Source organism: Chrysemys picta, chromosome 2 (genome assembly GCF_011386835.1).
Source record: "Chrysemys picta bellii isolate R12L10 chromosome 2, ASM1138683v2, whole genome shotgun sequence".
In the NCBI taxonomy this organism is placed as follows: Eukaryota; Metazoa; Chordata; order Testudines; family Emydidae; genus Chrysemys; species Chrysemys picta.
In genome coordinates this window covers 23,823,905-23,843,029 of record NC_088792.1, presented here as the reverse complement: position 1 = coordinate 23,843,029, position 19,125 = coordinate 23,823,905, and the positions used below count along the sequence as shown (strand labels likewise).

Sequence of the window (19,125 nt, the reverse complement as noted above, 5' to 3'; positions counted from 1 at the left end):
TCTTGCAAAGTACTAAGCACTCTCAACTCCTACTAGCATCCCTGGTAGTTGTGGGTGCAGAGCACCTCACCGGATTAGGCTCTAGATGACTTAGAAACTCTTGTCCGTAGCATCTGCAATAGTTGGTACAGATGATGGGTTATTCCTCACTTCTCAGGCAACCTATTTGCAATACCTCTAAAAAATAAACTGAAAGTGATGCCGTTCTTGAATTGGTACCTTGCTATGGTCATCACAGTTGGAAGCTTACAAACTATTAAATGTTTCTCCTATATAAGGTTTATCACTTGTAGCTTCTGTTCTCTCAGAAGTTTTAAGCTCTGTTTCTTCAGAAGTGCTGAATACATACTAAAGTCAATAGGGACTGTGGGCACTGAGAATGACTGACTGTAAAGTCTGATGGTCATTGAAGGGTAAAATGGCTTGGGGTGGAAAACTGTGAACAAATTATTTAAAGGAGGAAATGAAAGTCCAGTTTTTCAGATGAAGTTTCAGGCTTATACTTAATATTTCCCAAATCAGTTCCACTCATCTGTAACCCAAATAGTCCAGCGGTAAATTATATCCTTTTAATTGTATCTGTCAGTTACGTCAGATCATTCTGCTGCCCCAGATACTGTAGCTAAGCTCTTATTGGAAAAGTGTCATGACATAAAGAGTGAAACTAAACTTGAGAGTCCTTCTGGGGTATCTGTCTGGGTTTCTTCCAACACTGCTCTGTTTTAATTGATTTGAATGTGCACATTAAATAAAAATAAAAGCAGGAGAATATCAAATTATATTGCTTAGAATTCACAAGAGCAGACTATTTTTATTTTGACTTGTAAATCCAAAACACTTGTCTTCACATAGCTCGCTTGCCAAATAAAATTAGTATTAACATAATTTTCCCTTTTACTCTCTTTATAGTTGCTGGGATACAAATGATCACAGTGGTCCTTGGTGGGTTATACGATTACCAATTTTAATTTCTATTATAGTAAGTAAACTACATTTTGCAATATGAATTATATATCAGTTTGCAGCCTTGTGCAGTGAATATACACATTATTCTTTACAACTGGCTAGAGATAGGCAAAAACTCCATTTTAATGAACTAAATTATTTTATAGGGGAGATTTTAAACAGATGCCCAGGTCATTTAAACTCATTGCCTTTAAAATTTAGCTGCCTCCTGTTAAATGACTGGTTGATCTTGTTTGTTTGTTTTGTTTTGTTTTAAACTCTCACCAGCTCAAGAACCTTGGGGGAAGAAAACATCAAGTTAAACCTTTCACATGGATTATAGATTTACTTTTGTTTATAAATATTATTACAGCAGGAAAGAATCACAGCTGTGTATATCTTTCCTTAACTAGTAGCCTAGAATTACATACATTAGACATGAAACATTTACACAGAAGGACATTTTTAGCATGCTACACAGGGATTGTGCTCCGTAGAGTTCATTAATGTTAACTGAACACGTGCAGTTAAATTCTTGTTCATTGTGTTAAAGATGTACCCATTAATGTGCATAACAACAGCTTTACCTCCAATGCTAAATACAACTGCAAACTGATGCATTTTGTACAAATTAGCTGTAGCCTTCAGCATCTCATTTGGTGATATTTTGTGGCTTCTGAATTATAGTGTTCATTAAGGGTCTAATTCAGCAAAGCACTTAAGAATGTGCTTAACTTTAAGTGCATGCCTAAGTGAGGTGCTGAATCAGGGCCTAAACAGGCAGTCTACTCACTGAATGATCTTGGTGTCAATCCAAAGGACCTTATTCCTCCTTCATCAGAGTGAGTTCTACATTGTTCAAACAAGAAGGGGCAAAAGGGGGTTCTTGGGTGAATTTGCATGAAATGAGGATTCACCAACATGAATGTTTTGCTACATAATGGGATGGACACTCAGCAGATGTACAGCATGAAGGGAAGCAAAAGTCCAAAAGGAGTTGGAGAAGTAAGGAGAATACACTGAATGATCAAACAAAATAAACCACACAAAATATTTCAAAAGTGCAAAATTAAAGCTCCTACTGAGCACTTTTGATTTAAACAACTACTCTGTATGCAGCTAGGGTTGCCAACTTTCTAATCACGTGAAACCAAACACCCCTGCCCCAACCCTTCTCCGAGGCCCCACCCCCCGCTCACTCCATCCCCCCTTCCCCCGTCCCGCTGGGGCAGAGGGTTGGGGTGGGGAGGCCCAATGGCACTTACCGCAGCTCCCAGGAAGTGGCCGCTGGGTCCTGCAGCCCCTCGGCGCATGGGCGACCAGGGGAGGCTCCGCACACTGCCCTCACACCAGCAGGCACCGCCCCCGCAGCTCCCATTGGTCACAGTTCCCAGCCACTAGGCACTGCTTAGCCGGCACTCGGGACCTGGCAGCCGCTTCCAGGAGCCGTGTGGAGACCCCACTGCGCCACCTGGGTCCCTTTTGGACTGGGCGTTCCGGTCGAAAACCGGACACCTGGCAACCCTATATGCAGCTGAGCTTTCATGGGTCACTGGTGTCCCAGAAAATAATGCTTCAAGCTGACCCTTGAAAAGTCCTAGAACTTGCAATATCTGAAGACAGCAGTTATCCTAGTGCATATTGACAGACTAGTTGGTGCTCTAGAAGGATTCTGACAAGGCTGGGAAGCCTGTTTGATGGAGGGAGAGGATGCTTAATTAAACTCTTCTGAATCTTAAACTGACCAAATCTTAATTTGATTCTAGAGTTACACTGAGGTACAAACCAGCCCTCTGTTTTTCTAAATCGGTAATTGAATTGATGTAGTAATAAAGTATGGAAATGTCCATGTACATGGACTGTATTGGCTCAGATTGTGCACACGTTTGGGATCAGCTGTCTTTTTCCAGATCTGTTTTCTCTCATGAGCAGCATGCTTTAAGGGGTGAGAACAACAAAACAGAGCCTAGTGCTTCTGCTATTTAAGCTGTAAATAAAATCACACTCCTGTCGGATTAAGTGATCCCCCAGCTGTTAATTCTGAATCACAGTTTTGTATCTGTGGTGTTAATTTGTGAAAGAGCAGTTCACAGTGGATTTGGGCCATTTGCAGAGAACTGAACTGCACTGCTGAAAGAAGTAGGAATGGACATTCAATCCCCCAGTGTGACGGATGAGTTAAGGTGCGCTAGTTACTTTGGTCTAGATTGTCTTTGCACCTAAGGATTGATAAGAGGCAGAGCCTACCTGTGCCAGCACAGGAAGAGCCCCGAGGAGCTGTCGGAGTTACAAATCTTGTTCTGTTTCCCCCTCCCTTTCTCAAAGGGGGAAGTAAATTGTTATAGGCCTTTACATGATGCAACTTGTTCAGCTCTGTGGGGGCAGATCAAGGCTCCATCTACTCTCCACCGTACCCACCTGTCATTAGGGGAATACCAGCTCTGTGCAGCCTTCTCTGCTCCCTGTGCCTGGATTCTTAATCCAGGAAAACGCTGTGTGACTTTATGCACCCTGGGCAGATATATAGGGGTAGGTTAAAATCTGGCCATTTATTATTAGTTAGGTAACACTGCAAGTATACACATGCCCTAATTTTCAAACTCAGGTGCCTGACGTTGAGTACCCAGAAGAACTGGCCAGAGTATCCACAATTCCCACTGAAATCTAAAGGTGATGTCTGTGTTCAGCACCTGTTAAAGTGAGGCCACTTTTATCTAGATGCCTATATGTAACTTCTGGCAAACAAGTTTGAAGTTTGAAACTTGTTTGCCAGAAGTTAAGTAGCAGAAGCACTAAGCTCTGCTTTGTTGTTCTCACCCCTTACAGCATGCTGCTCACGGAGCTTTGCAAAACATACTGTATAAGAAAACAAAGTCGTGCTGCCCCAAAGAGTGTGCAGTCTGCCTCAAATACATGTGATACATGAGACAACCATTAGAACCAAGACATTATGGACAAGTTGTCAGTAAGGAGATTAAGGTAGGAAGGCTGTGAAATAAGTTGTTTTTGAGGAAGGCTTTCATGAAGCAAAAGGAAGGCAACTGGAATATTTGAAAAGGGAGGCTGTTCTGTATTCACCATATGGAATAGCATGAACGTAGGCCCAAAGTGGAGTGTGAGAGGTGGAACAAAAAGGGGTATTCGATGAAGTGGGAGGAGAGATAGAGGCAAAATGAGAGTTGTTTGACGGTCTGAATAGGAGGATAAGAGTATAAATGTATTTTGGAAGGAAAAGCAAAGCAAGTGAAGAGACTCGAGCAAGGATTTACCTCTAATAGGTAAAACAAACCAACCTTCACTCAGTATTCTCCTTTTTGGCATTAGTTTCTATGTTACTTCCAATTATTTTAGCTGGTTTAGGGGATTATATTTAATCAGCTGTTGATTGCTCTAAAACAGCATTCCCAAAGTGAGTTCTTCAGGGTCAGTCCTCACAGTCAATTCAGCATGTCAGAGGCCTTCCCCTGGTCTTTCCTCTGAACATTTTTGGCCTGAGAAATGTTCCTTGGCAGCCTTCCATGCGTCATGCTGTGCACATTTCAGAGCCTCTCTGATTTCTTTAATTGGAGATGTACTATACCAAACAGTTCATTTGGAGTACCACCCGTGTTCTCCATTTGGCAAATGCTGCCACAGCGATCCTCTTCCTTCCCCTCTCCCATACCGGCTGCTCTCATTTGTGTGTCTTTTCAGGTGGACACATCTGAATTAATAGGCTTTCAGAAACCAGAAGCAGTCATGTAACATATCAAAATAAGAGAGTTGTGTCCCTCTTGTTTTGACATGTTAAAACTTCTGTAAAGGACTAAATAACAAGAAGGAGGTAACAAAAAGACATTTTAAATGATACATGTACTTGCAATGTAATTGGCTCAAAAGTTACTGTCAGTTTAAGACAGCCAAAATGATAAGATCACTGATCTCGTGTCATTCCACTACCTTCCTATCTTCCTACTTTGTCATTTACCTCCACTGCTGTACCAATCCCTGACACTTCCCTGCATTTATATTACTGGCTGAATTTGCTGTCCCTTAGCAGTTCGTTCACCATTGTGTATCATCTGCTTTCAGTATAAAGAAATTCCACCCCAAAGAATATTATAGAACTAAATCTACAATACTAAAGACAAAATCTCCTAAAGTGTGAACTTACACTGTCATTTGCTTCTAACCTTGTTATCTAAACATATTGAAATTATATGAGACTTTAAACTAAATATATATTTTTAAGATTAATTCGGATAAATTGGGGTCTTTAACAACTGTCTGAAGTGATCATTTGAATTATAATCTCATATACTACCTAAAGTATTTCTAGGATACGTAGCACCATGATATCTAAATGCCTAATCTCCTTTGGCTGGATTGAATGCTCCAGTAGCTCTATCTTTTGAAGTGATACTCACATCATGCATGTGAGGTGGGGGGGAGGAATAGCCTGCTAAACCCAGGGTTGTGAGTTCAATCCTTGAGGAGGCCACTTAGGGATCTGGGGCAAAATCAGTACTTGGTTCTGCTAGTGAAGGCAGGGGGCTGGACTCAATGACCTTTCAGGGTCCCTTCCAGTTCTATGAGACAGGTATATCTCCATATATTATAAACAAAGTTACTGTTAGCCATACACAATGCTTACAAAATAACACTAAAGACCAATAGAAAAAATTGACTAGCCTCAAAAGAGACCTAGATACAAATACTTGAATATGTAGTTCACCCAGATATAGTGCTTCAAGATATGCCCTGTGGCTCAGAAAACCAATTATTTTATTGTCCTTTTTAAAAAGGACCACCGTTTTTAATGTTTTATGATTGATAATAGTTTGTATTACAGGAGAAATTAGGGACCTCAGTTGAGACCAGGGCCCCATTTTGATAGGCACTGTACAAATACACAGCAAGAAACAGTCCCTGCCCCAATTATCACAGGCAAAAGGAGAGGGGAAACAGAGCTGAAGTGACTTGCCTATGGTCACCCAGGAGGTCAGTAGCAAAGCCAGGAATAGAATCTCTCGGCCACCACAGTGTCTTAACCGTTAGACCATATTGACTTTAACGTACATACGTATAAAATGTATATCCCCTGACCTTTGTACTGCGCTTCATTACACAAACCTGTGGACCCAACAGCAACAGTGAGAAGGCCTCATTCTGCTGAACTAACAGTGACTTCACTGGGACTTCTGCGTATGGACACGCTGCATATTTATCCTCTTTCTTTGTTTCTTTTACTTCAGTGAGGTCCCCTTTTAATTTTCTCTTTTACAAAAGATTTAGACCTAATTTTCCTAACTTTTTTTATATAATTAGGATCCTGTGTCCTGTCACTTTCCTCCACCATCCCTTCTTTAGCCCTAGCATTTCCTTTAACAGTAAATAACAGGCACAGAATGACATGCAACTATTATAATCATTTATTATTTATTTGCACTTAAAAATCATACTGGGCATTTCATAGAAGACACCAAAAGTCATGGTGCCTCAAAGAGCTTTCAATCAAAATGTTAGACCAAACAACCAGGGGCAGAGCTAGGGTGGGGAAAGACTAGGGCTACACCCATGCCAAGAAGCAGGTTCTGTTTAGCTATGTGCACAGCTTGGTGATTATGTTGATTATTTTGTTTGTTTTTTAAATATAAAGAATAAGATATTGGTCCCTGGCTCAATACCAGAATGTTTTCCTCTTGTATTTGATGCTTCTGCATCCCTGATCTGAGTTAGCTCACTTTACTGCTGTTAAGCACTATGAAGAAGGTTATATGGATGTAGGATGTTATACCACACCTAACATTTACATGTCACTGTTCATGTTCAAAGTATTTTATAGACCATGTTACACAATCCAGCACCATCTTACATGCCTGGCACTAAGGTGTCTGTTCTATAGATTGAGAACTGAGTCAGAGAGGTTGGGGACTTGCCAAAGACCAAAGAAGAAGACATTATGGGAGATGTAAAAAGCAACAGAGAGTCCTGTGGCACCTTTAAGACTAACAGATGTATTGGAGCTTAAGCTTTCATGGGTGAATACCCACTTTGTCAGACGCGCGTCTGACGAAGTGGGTATTTACCCACGAAAACTTATACTCCAATACATCTATTAGTCTTAAAGGTGCCACAGGACTCTCTGTTGCTTTTTTATACATCCAGACTAACACGGCTACCCCTCTGATACTTGACATTATGGGAGATGGGATTCAGATGCAGCAATTTCTGATTTCCAGACCTGAGTTCAAGCCCACCCTTGGGTCAGATTACAGTTCTTTTTATCCAATTACTTCAGTTCCCCATCTGTAAAATGTGGATAATAGCACTTCCCTCCGTCACAGGGGAGTTGTGAGGATAAATACATTAAAGATTGTGAGGTTTACACTTACTATGGTAATGCAGGGGCCATATCAGTACCTTCAGGGCCAGCGCAACCCATTAGGCAACCTAGGCGGTCGCCTAGGGTGCTACAATTTGGGGGGCAGCGACCGCGGCGGTATTTCAGCAGCGGAACCTTCCGCCGCTTCTGTCGGGGGTGGCATTTCGGGGCGGGACCTTCTGCCACCTAAGGCGGCAGAAAAGCTGGCGGCGCTCCTGAGTACCTTAGATAGATATGCAAAGAAGGCCCTTTTCATCATTGATTTATTAATACGTCACCTCTACAACAGCTTCCCGTCCACGACTCCAGACGGGGGATTTAAGGGGCAAGTGTGGGAAAGAGTTATAAATAGGGTGTGCATTATCCCTTCAGCCACCAGTGGTAAATCCACCAACCGGTTTAATATAACGTCAGGTTGTACTGAGACTTAGACCAAAGCCCCACGCTTGAGAACATTCCCTTTAATGGGGTTGCTGGTGGAAAGGGATTTTGTCAGCTTTTAAGTATCTCAGAGGATGATTCCATAGTGGTATTTACAGTCATGCAGAGGTGTGTTGGATGTGACAATCTGTCAGTGAGGCAGGAAAGCGGCAGTAGATCTGAGGGAGTGCAAGTTAACATGTTCTGGCAGCAAGCACTCCAGGCTCACTAATGAACTGACTAGTCTGGCTTGTTTACCTCTTACCAGCACACTGCATACTAAAGTGAGGAGCTTGGAGTCACTTATATATATATTTTCTTTTGCAGGTGAATTTTATACTTTTCATTAGTATTATAAGAATTTTACTGCAAAAGTTAAGATCGCCCGACGTCGGAGGCAATGATCAGTCACAATACAAGTGAGTAATGTGTTTTAGAAACTTCATACAGTATATGAAAGTAATCTATTTAAAGATTTCCTCTGTTGGAGCAGACTGCCAGCAACCATCCAGTGTTGTGATGCTATGATAACTATTTGATACAATGGATGAATAGCTGGAGATAGAACCCTGATTCAGCAAAGCTTGTAAACACATTGAAATTAACAATGTTATGAGATTTAAGCATATGCTGAAAGTTAAGCATGGGTTTAAGTGTTTTGCTGAACAAAGGTCTTTAAGGTTAGTATTCATTATTGTTACTACTACTATTAATTATAATTTATTAGTGCCTATAGACTCCAATACAGAATCAGGACCCCATTGTGCTAAGCTCTATACACATAATAAAAAGACAGACCCTGCCCAAAAAAGCCCAGATCCCAATGTAGATGCTGATATTGGCACTTGAGAGCAAAAAATGGCATGTTGATGCCTGAGTCTAATTTGAGCACTGAAAACCCCAAGCCATCTAGTCACAAACAGTAGGCCTTTTAATACGGCTCCTTGTTAATTACCTGTGCACTTCACCAAAACAAGCTGTTGCCGTACATATTTAAAAAGCGATAGAAACTTTTTGACAATACCAAAATGAAAAATACCCAATAAAACCTGTGTATTTTTTCTGTAACCAGTGTGACATGTTTGGCACCTTACTGTTGCATCACAATTCTTTTAAAAATATGGAAATATGGATCGTGGAAATTCTCCTGTAGTTTCCACAAGTCACTTAAGAATCCAGCCATATTCTACAAAAATTGTCAACAAACCTCCTAGGATCATCCCTTAAGTCACATCAGGGGATGGATGTGCACTTTTCACCTGATGTTGTTTGAACTGGCTTTAGTTTATTGGCATTATATACCAGTCTGTCCATTTAAGCCTCAAACTTGGTTTTACTTGCTCTGTACTGATTTCAATAGGATGTGACAGGTCTCACAAAAATAATGTAGTGAATAAGATATTGTAATGTCTAGGCATTCTGTCTGGAGTATTAGGCTTGTGGTGTAGTGCTTATTTTTACACCCCTGACCCCAGGACAACCATGCAATACAGCAGGGCACGAGGCAGAGGAGGGGCTTCAGGGTGTGTTAAAAGCTTCAGGACAGCAGCATAAACATGCTGCCACATCTGCGCTAGGTGTTCCATTGAAGTGACCTGCTTTTCCTCCCTGCTCCCATTGTAGCCCCTAATGCTTCAGGAGCAGCTCACTTATGGATCCACATATGCGATGATACCTTGCTTCCCTGTTTTGGTAATTGAGAGGTTACGGATTGTGATGTCTCAAGACAAAGAAACCCACCAGTAGAGATTGCAGCAGGTTGAGGTGGGGATACTTGAGCTCTCTGTGAAAGTGGCATGTTTGCTGTCTCAGCCAGTGGACAATGTTGTATGGCCCGCTCAATCCATGGACCACTCTACTTGAGATTTTGGGGTCTCCTATTTATCATTCAGAAAACTGAGCAGACTGTGGGCAGGACATCTGTGCAGTCACCTCTTGTTGCAAGAGCTATTCTTTTTTTCCCCTCATCTTCATTTTTATACTTCTGTTCAGTCCCGTGTGCTCTGTTTTTCTCCAAGCATCCTCCATAGGGCATCTTAGTGTCTTAAAGTGTAGGCTGCTTACTAGAAGCAGACTTGTTTTTCACTGTTCGTCAGTATGAACTCTGCTCTTAGAGTCTGGTTGCCTGGTTTTTAATTTTGGTTTGGATGGTGTTTTGGTGTTCAGTAGACACCCATGAGAATGGTAAATCAAGCTCACTGAGAAATATTGCTTCTGCAGAGCACTTTAAAGGTCCAGAAGCCTCATTTACATACATTCAAATGCAATTTCTAAAATGCAGAGGGGCATGAGGCTATTTTTGTATGGATGTTTCCTCCATTAAAATGTCAGTGTCATATAGAGTTAGCTCAGCAGTCAGTCGAAAATTATTAAAGCAAAAATGCTAATGTGAAAGTTGAGAAACAATGAAAGTGGAGCAGGAGATCACAAGGTACAGAGTTTGTGTAAATGATCTGGAATTTGATAACTTGTGTGGTTTGCAAAAGTCAGGATCATCATGGAGGCTTTGACCTTAAATGAACTGAAATTTTTGGTGTGGATATGGGGAGGTTTTTTTGTTAAATTAGGACTTGATTGTGCAACCCTCTTTCATACTGGTAAGCACTTACTAATATCCTTAGCTCCACTGATTTCAGTGGGGCTGCTCACCAACATGAGTGAGTGTTCCATAGTCGGGCAGTTAGTTCTGGAGACATATGACAAGATAAAGTCATTGCATGGCATATCATTATGCATTCTGGACAGAGTCACACCAGGCTCTGCCAGGAAAAGTAGATATTGCATTACATTTTCAAAAGTGCCTAAGTGATACTGAAAGTCAGGGAGACTTGGACTCCTACGGACCAGATCCTCAAAGGTATTCAGGCTTCTAACTTCCACTGAAATTAGTGGGAGTTAAGAGTCTAAATATCTTTTGAGGATCTGGGCTTAAGTCACTTTTGAAAATGGGACTTCAGCTTTTAGATCATTTAGGCACTTTTGAAAAAGGTAATCTTCCTCTACAACATCAGTAGCATGCCTCCATCCATGGAATGAAATTCATCCCATTGTAGAAGGCCCTGCCAGGTCCTATACTACTCAGAATCCCTTAATGTAGGTCTTAAGTAGGGTGTAGGATCATGTGTATGCTTTCTGCACTGAGGTTAATTTGATACCCACAAACAGAAATCAAAGATAAATTTTCATAGCATGCATATTATTTTTAGGGAAAGAAGTCTTCACAATTATGGGAGATGGGTTAATGTAAGCTATAGATAATGAAAAATATTACTAATATTTATTAGAAATTTTAATCTAAATTCATATATAATTGTAAAAATTGGGACCGCTGACTCTTAAGTGACTACAAGGAAACATGAAATTTAAAAAGTCATACAAGGGAACAGGTTAGACCATGGCTGACCAAGCCATGAGTATTGGGTTTTACCCAGCCCGTCATTTTATATATATAAATGGAGGTAAATGAAAGTTGACTTCTATCCATTTGTCGAGATTCTTATTTCCTTTCTAACTCCCCCACAAGCCAAATAGAGGCAGACGTTGATTCACTAATTTGTTCTGATTATTTTGGTTTTATTATTCTTTATTTTTTTGCCCTTCCCACTTTCCACTTCACTCCTCTTCTGTTTTTCCTCTGCCCCACCTTCTCCCTTTCCCCTTCTCTCTTTCATCTGCTTTACTGTTGGTTTGATTTTGGTGGTCAGAAAGCTATGCTGAAGACATGAGTTTTTCACTTTGCTCTGGAAGCAGTCAGATTTGTGAAAAGCAACAAAGAGTCCTGTGGCACCTTAAAGACTAACAGATGTATTGGAGCATTAGCTTTCATGGGTGAATGCCCACAGATTTGTGGTCGTTCTCCTCTCCTCCAAAGCTTAGGACATTTTGCTGAGGAAGCCCTGTCTTCCACTGTCATTGTTTTCACCTTCAGGTCCAGACATACTGTGATTCCTGAGGAACTTTGCTGTCCAGAAGGTCACTGTCACTTAGACCTCTGAGATATTTTGAGCATGATCCATGGAGGACTTTGAGGACTGGCACAGACACTTTCAAATAGAAGGTTTTTCAAATGCCTAGTCTCCTAAATAGACAGTTTGGGTTTAAGATGGTTGCCTCAAGACAGCCTATCTGTTTCATTGCTGAATCTAGTTATGGTCAAGACAGTGATGACTCACTGGACTCTCCATGTTAACTTTTTGCATTTTATCTAAGATCAGGCATCCATATAACATGTAAAGTTTATGTTATTAAAATAAAATGAGTGACAGCTAAAGGATAATTAGCTTCCCACCTTTTCAAGGATTTACTGTCAATTTGACAAAATCATGCTGCTTAACAAATTAAAGTTCTATCTCCAGATACTTATATAATTTTCTCTTGTACCTCAATAATTATTGTTACGTAACTGATGGAATTTTAATTAATGAAGGGTAAATGCTTCATACCATCAGTATAAATATGAGGTTTTAGGACTCTGGGATCAGTGTATAATTGCTCATGAAATCCCTTGGTTGAAGGATTACTCTGGGATCGCATTCTCTAGGCACTGTTTACACGTTGTACATTTTAAATGTATTTTAATTTTCAAATTAAAGAAAATGAAGATGGATGTATAACTCTCCAGTATTCCCTACTGTTTGGGTCAGTCCTTCAATTATGCTCTGACACGTCATACAATCTAAAAAGAGCCAGGGCAGCATAAGTCACTCTAAGAGCCTCTTGTCCAGCTGAGTGAAGATTGCCTGGATGAAGGCACTGTGGAAGGCAGCCATAAGGCTGTTGTCCGAGGACCTCCTCACAAACCTGGACATAGAGGCCACACTGTGGACAAGAGGAGTATGTCAAGGATGGAGCTACAGCACGCCATGCTGTGGAGATTCTGGAGCCTGGTGCAGTCCGTAGGACATCCCAAGGAGGCTCCTGAATTTAGACAGCTCCCCCATGGCTGTCTGAGTTATGCCAGGGGCTTCTCTAGCCCTTGAAACAGCCCCAAAATCAGGAGGGTGCAAAGGTAGCTTAAAGCCACTATAGCTCTTTGAACCATAGCACAGAATCTCACCCAGTGACTATAAGGCCAGTGTGGGGCTTACTATAGCACAGATGTAAGAGAAAATATAGTTTTCAGTACGTATTAATGGCCCTGATGAAGAATATTAATTTACAGATCATACTGTCTGCGGGCTTACGGGATTGATCTAAAAAAATTATAGTGCACTAAATACGTATGTTACTGAAACAAGACTTTACTGGGATACTCCATTAAGCTCCAATTCTTCTGCTCTGATTATTTAGGAGACTTGCAAAATCAACATTGCTGCTTATTCCGTTATTTGGAGTTCACTACATGGTGTTTGCTGTATTTCCTATACGCATTTCCAGTCACTATCAGATAATTTTTGAGTTATGTTTGGGATCTTTTCAGGTAAATTCTAAACATTTACAAATTTTAAATCTTTTACTGATTGAGTTCAGAGCTGTGTACTAACTGATACACATTGTGTGTTTACAGGGGCTGGTTGTTGCAGTCCTGTACTGCTTTTTGAACAGTGAAGTAAGTTTCCCTTTTTCTCCCCAGTGATATTGAATAATGTTTTCAATTTAGTAGCAATAAGTGTAGTAGCAGCCTTAGTATTCTAGTATATAAATCATAAAAGGTATCAGTGGGTTATTCTTGTACAAAATATGGTGATTTCTATATGAGAGGAGATTATATTAGATATAAAAACCACCATATTAAGGCATAATTGTGGGGGGAAGGGAGGGTAAACTCTGTCTGGGACCTCAGTCACCCTAACACCAGGAGGCGTTATTAAATTGTACCCTTACTGTTTATTAATCTAAGAAAATCCCAAAGGTGAAGTCCTGGCCCTATTGCAGTCAATGGGAGGTTGTTGTTTTTTATTGGATTTAGAGGGCCTAAGGTTTCATCACAAAACTTTCAAAGGTTAATTTTGGAAAGTCTCTGGGACACAGTTCAGCCTGCACAATTGGGGTCAGGTTTTCAAAAATCCTCAGCACCCAACAGCTCCCATTGTTCTTGAAGTGCCCCAGTGGTGCCGATGATTTACATTGTTCTCAATGGGAGCTGCGGGGTGCAGAATGTGTCTGAAAATCTGACCATTTCATTCAGGTGCCTACATAGGAGCCTGTGCTCTTTCAAAAATCTGAGAACTTGCTTAGGTCCCTAAATGGGAGCTTCTGGATGTTGAGCTCGTACTACGGTTTAGCCCTTATTGTTCAACTTGGCACATCTAGGCCCTCCTTCACAGTGCTGTCATCCGACTTCAGATGATGACCAATAGACTCGAGGACATATCCCTGGGTAAGAAGATGCCATTTTTGCACAGTCACTTTTCAGAGTAGAACCACGCTTTAAATAATATCGAGTATATCACAGACGAAGTGTGTGCAATTGCTAGAGTGAAGGATTAGGAGCCAGATCTCCTGAGTTTTCCTGGCTCTGACATTGATGTGCTGCATTTTCTTGGGCTAGTCACTGAATTATTTATGCCTTGGCTTACTCATCTGTAAAAACTTATCATAAATAGCTACCCACCAGTCTTACAAACCCTTTTTGATTGTTCTCTTCTCATTCTTCAGACAAGTCAATACACTTTAAATTCTGGAGCTAGGAAACATATAAGTCAACTTGGTAATAACAGAGTTTTGAGTTGTTATTATTAATAATAATAGTTAGCCCCTGCCACCTGAGGATTTTGGAGCTAAGCTTTACATCCTAGGGAGGTAGTTGTGGTAAATATTATACCCAGGTTAAAGTTGGGGAGATAAAGAGATGTTATGTGACTTTCTTTGTATCACACAATGAGTCCATAGCAAAGCTAGACTTAGACTCCAGGTTCTCATGCCTGTGCTTTAATCTCAAGGTTGTGCTGCCTATCTGAATTTAGAAGAGTTGTGTTTACTTTTATTTTTCTTCCTACTTCTCAGGAGGCCAAAGGGTTATGGCGCATTTTCAGGTCCTGGGATGGAAGGCACTATATGAGTTCAAAGTATTATTAATAACTCTTGTGAGACTCTTTTACTCAATTTTGTTTTCAAGTAAAATAGAGATTTTTAGTAGTTTGCATGTGACACTAATGAAAACACAAATGTTTCCCATGTAAAGTGCGTTTTTAGCTCACATGCATTTTTTAAATATAGGTCCAAGGTGAGTTGAAAAGGAAATGGCGGAGTTTGTGTTTGAGCCAGACAGTGGGCCGTGACTACAGACTCCATAGCTGTTCTGTTTCTCGAAATGGCTCAGAAAGTGTCTCCCAGCTCCATCGGAATTCAGAGGCGCAGTCTTTTATGCAGACAGAGACCACAGTGATATAAACCATTTAGCTCAAGCTAAAGACTATGGGACATATCACTATATGGAGCTCCATGTAATATTTTCTAAAATGAACCATTTATGCTTTGCTTTTCTACATATTGACATCTGGAGAATGGCCTGGTGCAGTAAATCAGGTAACAGATGGGCAGACGGCTTTGCAGACATTTTGGCCTAGCTCTCCAAAGGCATTTAGCTGCCTCACCCCCATTGATTTGAAAGCAGTAGTAGTTAGGCCCTAAATACCTTTGGAGATCTGAGCCTTTGTGATTTTATTTAGTCCTATTCACATTACATTCTGATGTTCTCCTGTCATTTGTACTAGAAGTAACTATTCTAAATATAATTTATTTTAATGCTCTATTTCTATTTATATCTCTCTCTAATATGTAATGTATGCTGAATCCCACTCAATGTATGTTGCTTTGGTCCATGTTTAAGGAAGTAGGGTGGGAGGTGAGAGAGAATATCGAATATACCATCTATACTTAATAGAATGTTTCTTTCACACAGACTCTAGACCCTACTATAGCAAACAAAATTGAAATAGAGATATTTAGGGCCATATGTTTGTTCTTGATCCCCATATGGAAATCCAGTTGATGGCGGTGGGAATTTAGCATACAGATGAAGGGCATTATGAGTCCATATTTTGCACAGAAGAAAATGTTAGTCCTTCTTAGCTCCTTACATAAATCCTAATTCAATTCAGAGCTACCTCACTGCAATATTTGATCCTAAGGGCTTGATCCTACTTTCCTGCACGAGTGCCCACTTCTACATATCTTAATGCAGAATGTGGGGCTAGCCCTGCAGTCCTTACAGGAAAGCCCATTGCACAGTAGTGGTCATCATTAAACAGTCAGCATTTGCCAATAGTGGTATCTGAGATTACTAGAGTTTTACCCCATGCTAAAAATCAAAGATATCTCTGGTAACTGTGTGGTAACATTTGGCAAATGTTAATGTTTTTAATGACTTCTACTCCATCTGATTTTTTTTCTACCTAGCTGACAGTCAGGAGCGCCGCCAGCTTTTTTGCCGCCCTAGGCGGCGGAAGGTCCCACCCCCGAAATACCGCCCCCGACAGAGGCAGCGGAAGGTCCCGCCCCCGAAATACCATCAACGACCGGGGCGGCCGAAGATCCGGCCGCCGCAGTCGCCGCCCCCCAAATGTTAGCGCCCTAGGCGACTGCCTAGGACGCCTAATGGGTTGCACCGGCCCTGCTGACAGTACATGTATGTGTTTCAGAAAGGCAGGACTGAACACTAATACCCTAGCCATCAGGTTCTATGAGTTCTCAAAAATGGTATCCTCTTTGCTTTGCTTCAAAAGAAAAAAATATTTTGGTTACATTTATGATAGATGTCCATCATATAAGATAAACGGACAGAAAGGAACCCACACTGACATTAGAAAAGAGTTAGGAACACACAGAAGACAAACTGGGCGCCTCAATCTCTTATCTAACTTTCTAAAGAGGTATTTTCCTAATAGAACAGCCTAGTGAAGGCTAAACAGGAATGGACATCCCACTCACCCACTGAAAACATGTTTTTATACGTAATGATTTTATTAAAATATATCTTTAGAACTTCACATTTGGCAGCTAAAATTAAGTGTATCAAATTATAAATACTACTGGAGTTCAATGAACTATGTAAATACTTTCAACATAATGCCATTTTATATCTGAGAGGTGATTGAAAATGCAATCCTGACCAGCAAGGCCAAAAAAACCCAGACACAATCCCTTTCAAATGACCATAAAAGGCATAAATTGAAAGCATTTTTGGTAACCTCAAGCCCCTTATGTAGCCACAGTGAAATGAAAGACACGGCGCTGACAAGTGCTTATAAATACACACACAACTTCTGCAATCTTACAAGACATAAGCACTGTTATGTTTACCTCTCATGTCACAACTGACCATTTCCTCTCTAAATAACAAGTGTGAATACTATGCATTTGCATGAGTATTTTGCCTCATAAACTGAAGTGTTACCACAATATTTCAAACAGGAAATTGTACATTACGTGACAGTTGCCATGATGTAAATAATAATCACTTAATTCATATCTTCTAATTAGTATTACCAATAAACACCCTGTATTGTAGTTCATTTTAAACAACAATAAGTAATAGAAATAAGATTGTTTTGTGTAACAATCTATTTATTGCCATATTCACAAACAATAGCCTTGGTTCAAAAGGTAAATAGTTACTGTTGCACAACTGAGGCCTTTCCTGTCTTACAAAAATAATCTGACAATCAAGGGACTTTCATACCAGCCTTTTCTACCTTAAACCTTAGAGACAGTCACTTGTCAAGCTAACTTAAAAAGTTAAAAAGATTTGACTGTTCAGTGATACTTGTGTGTTAACATTGGTCAAAATATTCAGATATTTGGAACAAATTGATAAACTAAACAGTAATAAATCACCAGACTCAAATGTGAAATTGTAGGACTATTAATTGTAGTCTGTAACCTATCATTTAAATCAGTTTCTGTATCATATGACTGGAGGATAGCTAACGTGATGCCAATTTTTTCAAAGGCTCCAGAGGTGACCCCGGCAATTACAGGCCGGTAAGCCTGACTTCAGTACCGAGCAAAGTGGTTGAAACTATAGTAAAGAACAGAATTCTCAGACACATAGATGAACATAATTTGTTGGGGAATAGTCAACATCGTTTTTGTAAAGGGAAATCATACCTTACCCATCTACTAGAATTCTTTGAGGGGGTCAACAAGCATGTGGGCAAGGGGGATCCAGTGGATATAGTGTATTTAGATTTTCAGAAAGCCTTTTGCAAGGTCTCTCACCAAAGGATCTTAGGTTATCATTCCATAGTCTTAGACTACAACCCTGTATCTGCAGTGATGCAGCAAGCTGTGTCATTTACCAACAAAAGACTACTTTTAAATTACCACTTGTGCCTATATACACCTTGATAATCTCTGGGTAGTGAATACTGCACTGCCATTACCAAACTGCATGATTTAGTACACTGTGCTATTTTTGTGATTTAAAAAAAAAAATCAAGATAAACACTTTTTCTGACAAGTCTGTTATGAGGACTACATCACCATAACATTAAACACAGAGAATTCCAGAGTCTGCTTTAATAAGCCAGTATAAAAATGTATTTTGCCAGTGATACATCTTATAATAAAGTGTAATTAAACATAATCCAGGTACATCTACTTTGTAGGCTACTTTATACTAGGCTGCTATGTATAAAACTGCTTTATTTCCATATGTACTGTAATAAGATTATTTACATCCTGCAACTTTTTTCTAGTGCATTCACATAAGAAACTGTTTAACACATTCTCTTTGGTTCTCTGTATTGATAATGGTTTTTATGTGTCAAGTACAGTAAACCTTAAACATGATGTAAATGAATGGTATTTTTTACAAAGTGTACAGCTTATGATGATGTATAGATAAATGTGTGTAAATAGATTCGCTTTTCATACTTGTAATACAGATCTGTGGTCTCTGTTATCCTACTGATTTATAATGTCATAATGCTAACAGATTTCTCTGTGGTTTACTCCATGCAATGGCTGTGAAAAAGCAGATGTTCACATGCTTTATTCTAACAACAGTAATGCAGTTTACTCGGTTTTGTAGCACCCTTTAGCCATAATAGACTGAAAATAGTGTCAGAAAATAGTATTTGTGGATGGTTTGGTTCAACACCTGCACTGCTTAAACCTCCCAACTGGTCACGTGATCCATATGCTCATTGATGTCAGGCCAGAGATATTCCAAGAGATGTGTCTGTAGTTAATGCTTTGCTTTTTAGTAAACAACTTTAATCCTTGCATGTAAAAAAGTAACCCTGAGATTTTTCTTTGAGAAGTAGGTAATCTTTATTCAACTCTAGTGAATTTGTGTTGTTATAAAAATATTCTCTCAGTTGCATACAGACACATGCGCACACATATACACGATTGATCCAAAGGATTCAGTATTTTCCCTGTGTCAGGGCATGCATTTTGATCTCTTTCTCAGTCTTTGCCTCTCTTGCTTAATACATTTGCTCAGATAT

At 40.0% G+C, this 19,125-nt stretch overlaps 1 protein-coding gene across 2 annotated transcripts in view; it reads left to right on the top strand.

Moving 5' to 3' along the window:
• VIPR2 (vasoactive intestinal peptide receptor 2) overlaps positions 1-18,580 on the top strand; it is a 233,988-nt gene extending 215,408 nt beyond the window's left edge. For both annotated transcript variants that reach the window (XM_065582780.1, XM_005308104.5), the window contains exons 9-13: positions 910-979; positions 8,057-8,148; positions 13,019-13,148; positions 13,236-13,277; positions 14,888-18,580. In XM_065582780.1, coding sequence (XP_065438852.1) covers positions 910-979; positions 8,057-8,148; positions 13,019-13,148; positions 13,236-13,277; positions 14,888-15,061 — 508 coding nt within the window. In that variant the 3' untranslated portion in view covers positions 15,062-18,580. The remainder of the gene's footprint in view (positions 1-909; positions 980-8,056; positions 8,149-13,018; positions 13,149-13,235; positions 13,278-14,887) is intronic.
• The last annotated feature ends 545 nt before the right edge of the window (positions 18,581-19,125 follow it).